Genomic DNA, 8,922 nt, shown 5'->3' on the forward strand with positions numbered 1-8,922 from the left:
AACACTCTACCCTATAGCTTAGGCAGTGAGGAAAGAAAAACGGTTGGTTATTTTCCATTTCCACATTGTTTAGAAAGGCTTTCAGACAAGTTTTAAAGGATCGTCTAATCAACTGAGTTGGGCAGGACCTAACCATTGCAAAATGACAATTACTTGTCTTTCCTCATACCTCAAGTGAAGACCCTATAACTAGCCAAGGTAATGCAATAAGGTCTTTCCCAACCCTTCCAGTCAAAGAATTCTCCCAAAATATCACAATTTCCTTCCAGGGCAATTTAAACTACTCTTACTTTGTCCCATTTCCCCTCACATATTTCCCTCACATACTATAAATATTTGAAGACTGTCACTCACTAAACCTTCCTTCACTTTATCTTCTCCAGACTTAATAAATCCATTTCTTTAAGTTGCCTGTAAATGGCCTATTTCCCAAACCTTTAATCAACTCCTCTTCTATGCCTTAAATACACATTTTATCCTCTGAGAAAACCAAAAAACATACTTTTAAAATGGCCTAATACAATTACAACAAAATACAGTGTCAAGAAACAATAGGACATTTCACAGATACACCAGATATAACCACAACAATAAAAATTATTAGAAGGAAAAAAAATGGTCTGGTGCAGGATTATCTTTGAGCTGAATTTCTTTGCAGGGATTAAATTTACTTTTCATTTATGACTGATACATAGCTTTATTTCTTACATAGACTTGACCCTAAGAAGAATTCATTTACATTTACCATCATGTCTGTGAAATTGAGTTTCAAGAAAATGCAGCCTGTAAATAATCAATGACACAGACCAGAGTCTAACACCATATTCCCTCCCTCAATCCGGCTACCCTCTTCTTAACTTTATTTCTGTTAATTCCATAGTACTGCCCTTCCTCCCAGTTACTCATGAATAATTCCTGTTTCCCTTCCCTCAATCTCTTCAGTGCCTGCCACACGGAAGGTACCCATAAATGTGCCAAACAAATGAAGTCTGCCAACTTTACCCCCCGCCCCCGGCTCCCTCCCTTCTATTCAGGCCATGCACCTCAACACCCAGTGAACCTCATCACTTCATCCAGTGAGGATCTACAGAGCCTGCTGATCGACCCTCTGTCCAACTCCCCACATGACTCTCAGCCATGAGATTAACCTTCATAAAACAAACAGCGTGCTTCAAAACTCCCCCGGGGGATAGATGTGGCTTAAGTGGTTGAGCTCCTGCTTCCCACATGGGAGGTTCCGGGTTCGGTTCCCCATGTCTCCAAAAGAAACAACAAACAATAAAACAAACTCAGGGTGCCCATGTGGCTCAGTGACTGAGTGCCAGCCTCCCACATTCGAGGTCCCAGGTTCAAGCCCCAGACCTGGTAACTCAAAAAAACACAAAAAACAAAATTCTCCCTTATTCTTGGCTACCCACAGCAAAGGGGTGTCCAACTTTGGGAGGATGAAAAGTGTTTGCCACCTCACTTTCCCAGACGGTGGAGCAAATTAGGGATAGTTCATACCTCGGTAAAATGGTGGTGCCTGCAGCAGCTAAACTAGTAAGCAAAGCAAAGTCCACCTCAGCCATGACTACAAAGCCTTCTTCATAATCTGGACCAAATTCAACCCTGAATAAACTTGCCCTACATGCTCCTTGAGGCTAATCGAGGACCATGTCTTTCTGGCATTTTCCCCTCCAATATCCTATACCCCTAGCTATTCTGACAACCGAAAGACTTGACAATTCTCAAATATCTTGATGTTTTGCTCAGAGTTTCTATAGTTTTTTCTCCCCCACTGAAGCCTCAACTACTTGACACTCTACCCTCCTTCCTGTGCAAAAACTAATCTTAAATTAAAAGTTCCCACCTGAACACTTTTCCTGAACCCTGACCTCTTTTACATGCTCACCAAGACATAAGCTCCCTTCCTTTAAAATCTTACCCAAGTCACTTTTTATGACACCGGATTCTACTTTGAATCAGTGGCTGTGCTCTTATACCTCCCCCCACTCCCCATAGCTATAGTTCATGCCAGGACCATGGCATGGGATTAATAAGCATTTACGACGTTTAAAGCGCCGTGCAAGTGCTAGAGAACAGAAGAGTGCGCCACTGTGTGCCAAGGGGCAGGAAGGTGAAATGGGCAAGTTTAGCTTGGACCCTGCACTCCTAGGGAAGGTGGTCGAGGGAAAGCTGCCCACTCTTAAGAGTTTTCAATGCCATTTTATAAAATAGGGTTCATGGACCTGCGGGTACACTTAATCAGTCGCCTTAGGGAAATGGTCATTTACAGTTTTTCTGCAGAACTCTAAAACCCCTTTGGTGGAAAGCAGGCTAAGTTAGAGTAAGGTTAATCAAAGAATCAGGGAGCAGTATGCATTATCACTCACTGTGGACTTTTCTTAAACTAGACATTAAATGCATAAACTTCACCTTAATACAAAAGACAAACAAACAAAAACCCTGCATAATCTGGTTTTAAATGGCAATGAGGAACAGAAAACACTAGCCTGAGAGTAAGTCCATGTGCTTTCTCTGGGTGGACTCTGGGCTAAGCGTGTTACCTGTTTTTTCTCATTTAGTCCTCACAGTAGCCCTATGCTAGCATCACCATTTCACAGATGAGGAAATAAAACTTAAGGAGAGGTTAAGTATCTTGTCCCAGCTGGTAAATGGCAGAACTGCGGTAAAAACCCAGGCTGTTAGTTTCAGAGTCCAAATGTTTAACTCTGATGCCACATATCCTGAGTAACAATTCAGCTTAAACCTTACAAAAATGTTGAAAAAACAAGCTGTTTGATGGTATGCATTTGAACATATGCAACAAATCTAACAAAAGTGTGTTATGAGCAAAATGGAAGCATGAAGAGTTAAAAGAAAAATGTAGGGGGAAATTGGCAGGTATGAATGCTATCAGAGGAGAAATCTTCTAAGATGTGTTCTGGGGGGAAAAAAAACAAGATGTGTCTGTCTCCAAGACCAGTGATTCCCAACTCTTACATCAAAATTTATATAAAACCCAAAACAAAAATTAAATTTTATTTCATCTTAATAGCTGTCAAATTAGTATTTATTAGTACCCACATGCTAGGATTAGGAAAAAGTCAATATCCATGTACTAGAGGAGTTCATGAACTCATTAGGTATCTATCCCATATCAGACAGAACCTGTGTCAAGCACCATTAAAAGCATCTCTTTCTAATCTTTAGGGCCATCATATTAGGGTAAGCATTAATCCCATTTAAGGGAAAATATACAGATGACAATTGGGGCTGACACGTACTGAGTCCATACTATATAAAAGCTTTACATGTAGCAGCACTTAAAATCTCATATAAACCCATTTTATTGATAAGGCAACTGGCCCTGAGAGATTGTTATTTGCCCAAAGTCACACAGCTAGTAAGTGGCAAAGCCAGGATGAGAACCTGAAGCTCAGGAAGTTAGCACTAGGCCACGGAGCTAAGGGACTTCCCCTGCAGCCTGTACCCTCTCCACTACAATTGCTGCCTGGTCCCATGTGGGCTCGCCAGGACCCAACCTCAAATGTCCAACGGCTGGCGGCGGACAGTGGAAGAGCCCAGAGCAGGGGTTCTTAACCTTTTGTGTTCCACAGACCCCTTTGCCAGTCAGGTGAAAACCACAGACCCCTTACTAAGTCCACACTATAGTGTGTATTAATTTAATAAATACATCACACCCGCACTAACACATCCCCACAAGAATGATGTTTTTTTTAATTTTAATTCAAGCACACAGACCCCTCGTTAAGAACCCCGGCCTAGAGAAAACTGAAGAGGATCGTTCTCACCTAAAGGGACCAGAATTTTCAATTCTTCAAGAGAATGCAGACATCCCTATCTTGATGTAAAGTCTCCAGATTTTTAAGTAGTGTCTTCAATGTTTGCGTGGCCAAACAAAGCATGTCCTTCAGGCTGTCAGCTTGCAACTGCCCTTTACATTAAGTATCTTAAGGTCAAACTATGAGTTGTCTCAGATCCAAAAATGTCAGAAATCAGAGCTGCTAGGCCAGGCTCCCTCACAAGTCCTGTCAAGACCTGCCCTAGATTCATACTTTCACCTCTGGTGACTCCCTTCCAGGCCCTTATCTGCATTTGTGAGCAAGACAATACCTATTCCTGGATGGTGGCGATAGGAGCACCCAACTGTAAATATAATGAATGGACTGAATGGTATACTCGAAATGGTTAAAATGGCAAATTTTCAGACATGTGTATGTGTGTTGTTACCACAGTAAAATTAAAGTAAAAATGAAAAGTCTGTTCAAGTTATTGAAACTGCATATGAAGCTTTGTGTATATGGATTCCTTTAAAAGTCTTTAGTCTGACTTTTTTTAGAGTCTCACTTCCCAGCCTGTGGACTCAAAAAACTAAATTTATTTCGGAGAAAATGCAGCCACAGCCTTGACCTCTGCCTTCCAGGGATTCCCGCACTGCAGTGCCCCCTCTGTGAATTCTGCTTATGACACCAACCGATCATTTCCTCGTGTCCCTCTTTAATCAGCCAGAGGAGACTTGAGGAAATGAGTCAAAATCCTAAGGGTTCCTTGTAGCAGCTGTCAACAACAGCAGCAAAATCCATCACAACAACATCTGTACATAAATACACTACAAGGGAAGCCAACAAAATACTTGGCACATTTCTAACGAGAATTTCTTTCAGGAGAATCAAGGCTGTGAGTGGTAAAACCATTTTATCTCATCGTGCTCATCAAGTGGAAAGAACCTATGGTACTAGCAATTTGTGGGGGTTTTCTCTTCCACGATAATGCTAAGACCACTTTTATTTTTTGGAGTGGGGGATGGAAAAAATTTCAACTGACCATTGTTTTAGAGACCACTTATCTTCCTTTCTGAGGGTCTCTGGAATGAATGGGCAGCTGGACAGCTAACAACTGAAAAAACAAAAAACAAAAAAAAAACAACCTGAGACCATTCTAATTCGAATATCTTAAAATGGGCAAATTCTAGGACTTTTTCACCAAAATTGGGAAGGTTGTAATGCTAGCCATCCCATTCACTCCTGTATTCCCAGAACCTCCAATGCCTGGAAAATATGTATACATAAATATATATATATAAATGAATAAAGTGTTTAAAGTATAAATCTCACTTTAAACAAATTCTGATGAGTCATGTGAATGGACGTACAGCTGGAAATAGGGGATGAGTTTCAGGCTATTCTCAATGATTACTTTGGATAAGTTTATCCTCAGCCAGTTTCTCCAGCTGTAAATGGTCAGGATGGTAATACTACTTCTAGGACTTGAGAAGATTTGAAATGACAGATAGAGCCCCAGCAGAGGGCCTGGCAGTTTGAAGACACATTAGTAAAACTGTTGTATAAGCAAAGCACACATGATTTACAAAGTCATAGAAAAAAAAAATATGTGGATGGTGGGAAAGACCAGGATATCTGGTCCATCATCTGATTTTCATTAGGATAATAATCCACATGCTTGTGTCCAGCTGCTGGGAAGCTTCTGGCCTCACACCTGCAGAAATAAGAGGAAGGTATGATTCACTATTCCTTCCAGGTTCATCCTGGCACAGGAGCTGTAAACATTGGAAGGGGAGGAAGAAGGAAGAGAATTGCATAGTTGGCACCTCTCCTAGTCCTCAAAGGGAAACTGTAGGAGAGCAGCTGAGGCTTGAGGAGAAGGCAGTATAAACCCATCTCCCTGCTTTAGCCAGGGGCAGATGCCTAGGACATAACAAGTGGCCCCAGCCACCAGGAAATGCAAGAGACTTTTAAAGTAGCAAGCAGGAAGGCATCAGAGAAAGAGTTGTGGAAAAGAGCTGAGTCTACTCTCAGAACACTGGAGGAGAATTTTGGATCCATGAGCTCCTTTTTAATGCAGATGCCTCACTGTACTCTTGAGGAAACTGGGATCCCTAGAATTTAAGGGACCTGTCCAAGGACATACAGCTGATGAATGACAGAGAAAACCAAACCAGACAGGCAGGTCCAAGGTTTTGTGGCTACACCACAATGACCCTTCCTTCCCGCCCAAAGGAAACAGACCAAAATTCCCTTTGCAAAAAAATCTCTTGGATGGAGCAGGCAAATTATGAGAAAGGAAACAATTGATTCATTTAATTTAAAAAAAAAACAAAACAAAACAAAGGACAGTGTGGTCTCTCTTTCTCGTGTCCTACTCGGGTCTAGGTCACATACCTTAACTGGAATTTAAAAGGCTAAAGCACAAAACTATAACGACTAAAAGTGTCGTTTTAAACCAGGCGGTCAAATTCGCCAAGGAATCCGTACACTCACTGACGATCCCGCCTACCTCACGGGGTTCCAGATGCAAGGCCTCCTTCCCCTCACAACGTCTTACAAGACAGACGCGGAGGGAAAAGGCTGCGTCTTGAGACTTCACGGAGACACTGACCGGTGGTAAATAAGAATGCCACCGTAGGTCACTGCAATGCTTCCTTTTGAGCCCCCTTTGGTTCCAGTTCAGACGCACTTTATATCTGTACATCATAAAGGTAACTTAAAGGTTAAAAAAAAGAAAAAAAAAAGACCGAGAAGACAGCAGGGCTTCAGGGGTTAGCCGGGTGACAAGAGCACGCGCGTGCGCCAGCGACACCCAGAAAAAAGAGAAGACAGGAATCAGACTGAGGGGACCTAGGAGGCTGCAAATCCTACTTCACCTTTAGACCCAAGTGTCCGCGCAGATATAACTGCGTTTCCTCAAAGGCTTTAAGAACCACGTAAGATTTGCATAAAGTTCCACTCCATCTCCGACAACCCTATTCAGGGTTCCAGTCCATCTCCAATCACCCCACAGCCCTTAAGTATAAATAACTCGTGGGAGTGGGGTGTTATACGAATCTCAAAATTCCGGGAAAAGAAACCTGGGATCTTCGTTCACAGGTCACCGTTACCGAGTCGAGGGGCTTCCAGAGAGCCCCGCCAGCCTGGCGGAGAACTCTGGCCCGGGCGCGCACAGCGGCGGGGGCAAACAGAATCCCAGCGTGCTGTCCGTCTCTCCCAGAGCAGGCGGCAAACGCAGCACTCAGCGGCTCCGGGAGTGTGGCAGGAATGAAACCGCACCGCGACAGAATGGGGCGAGCCTCAGGCACCGCATTTATAAAACCAAAAAAGTCTGCAACCTAGCGGCTGCTTCCCACACGCTCTGCCCGAAGTGTCCCTGTCACCACCACTTCCAGGGTCTTGGGGTCCGACCCTAGAGCCGCACACCACGCGCTCCCTCTGCAAAAGCATAACCCGCGGGCCGGGAGGCGTCACCACCGGTCGCGCCGCGAGCGGAGGCTACGGCGGGTCCTTCCCTAGATTTGGGCACAAAGAGCGCCCGCCGTTGGAAAGCAGTTAGACGTAGAGCAAAGAAAAGGCTCTCAAACTTTGCCCCCCGCGCGGTGGAGAACACGCTGGAAGGTCCTCTGGTGCACCGGTCACACACGCAACTTTTAACAAAAGGAAGCTGCGGCCGCGCCTCGCCGGGTGGAGATAACGCGCCCGGTGCTAAGCCCCCAGCAGCCCGCCTCTGCCAACCGCATACTCTACGCACAAAAGAAATCCAAACTCCCGTGCAGCTCGGCTGCCCTCCGGCTGCCGGCTCGCTCCTGCCCAAGCCCCCTCGCTGCCCTCACTCTCGGAAGACCCTCGGCTAAGCACTCCCCACCACCGGCGGCTAGGGGCTCCTCGCGCAGGTGAGCGAGGATGCACAGGAGTGCCCCGGAACGCCGCGAATCTTCCCGGAGACAGAAACACCTGGGACTTGAAGGCCGGCAGCCACCTCTCTGGACACACCCCAACCGTCTCAACCCCTCGCAGGGGGTAGGGGGAGCACAGGCTGCGCTGGGGAGGCGGCCCGGGTGCCCGCCGCCCTCTCCCACCTGTCTGGACGCGAAGCAGGAGGAGCAGGACGCAGAGAAAATCCCAGGCGCCGCGAGCGCCTCTCATCGCGGTGGCTACGCTGAGACCGGAGGTCCGTACCACGTTCCAGCTCTCGCCCAAGTGCGAGCGGCGCGGCAAAGCCGAGCCCCCAGAGCCGAGCGCGCCGAGGAGCAGCCCCTCCTCCCAGCGCCCTCCCTCTGCGCGCTGGCCACGCCCCTCTCCCTCGCTCCCGTTCGGGTCTCGCTCGCTCTCCGCGTCCACTGGCCCCAGCTCTTTTGACTTGCCAATCTCTGGGTGCGGGCGGGATAAGGAGGGGAGGTCCTGTGGAGAAGAGGAGGTTACGCGGATCTGCACCTCTGGTCTTGAACCCCGTGCTCCTGCATCTCTCCTCCCCTGTGATGTGGTCGGGCCGCCGAAAGCAGTGCCCGGACGAGGGTGGTGGAGCTGCCCGCGCGCTTTGTGAAACTGGGCACCACGCGCACATTAGAACACCAGCCAGCCACCTGGCAGGTGCTCCCCAGACAATAAACGTTAGCCTCCAGCCCCCTGTGCATGCTCACGAGGGAGGGGGCTGGAGGCAGAAGGTGGAAGTGGTGCCGGGACGTGTGGGGCGGTCAGGACCTTAGGCGCCGACTTTCTTCTAGCATTGCGCCTGGCACCGCGGTAAAAGGCTGAAAGAGGATTGATAATTCTTGATGCTCAGTTTCTCCACCTGCTCGGGAACCTGGAAGAACAAAGCCGGTTTCTATTGGTTGGCGTGGCCTCCGCCCAACAATCCCCGCCGAGATGTTTCTGAGCATTGGGGTTTTTGAGCCCAGAGGGATTGTTTCCGAAGTTTGCTCTGGGGGTCTGGCATTTTAAACCTTTTTGCTCCAATCATTGCGCAAGCCCTCTGGGCGCCTTTTTTTCCGGACGGTTTTTCTGTATCACAACAGTTACAGGGCTGAGGATCCCTGCGTTCCTTAGTCAGCTGCTCCACCCGGTGCCAGGAGTTAAATAATAGTAAAATGATACTCTTTAAGCCAGGTACCCTTGCACACAAAGTGCT

At 46.8% G+C, this 8,922-nt stretch overlaps 1 protein-coding gene across 4 annotated transcripts in view; it reads right to left on the reverse strand.

Moving 5' to 3' along the window:
• The window catches only part of KIT (KIT proto-oncogene, receptor tyrosine kinase), an 80,833-nt gene extending 72,759 nt beyond the window's left edge, over positions 1–8,074 (reverse strand). For 2 of the 4 annotated variants that reach the window (XM_058298498.2, XM_058298501.2), the window contains exon 1: positions 7,874–8,028. In XM_058298498.2, the coding sequence (XP_058154481.1) occupies positions 7,874–7,940 (67 nt within the window). In that variant the 5' untranslated portion in view covers positions 7,941–8,028. Of the gene's footprint in view, positions 1–7,873 lie in introns of all 4 variants that reach the window. The other 2 variants (XM_058298506.2, XM_058298494.2) reach the window with 2 other exon arrangements.
• Positions 8,075–8,922: the final 848 nt, after the last annotated feature.

The sequence above is a fragment of the Dasypus novemcinctus genome, chromosome 1 (assembly GCF_030445035.2).
Source record: "Dasypus novemcinctus isolate mDasNov1 chromosome 1, mDasNov1.1.hap2, whole genome shotgun sequence".
Classification (NCBI taxonomy): Eukaryota; Metazoa; Chordata; class Mammalia; order Cingulata; family Dasypodidae; genus Dasypus; species Dasypus novemcinctus.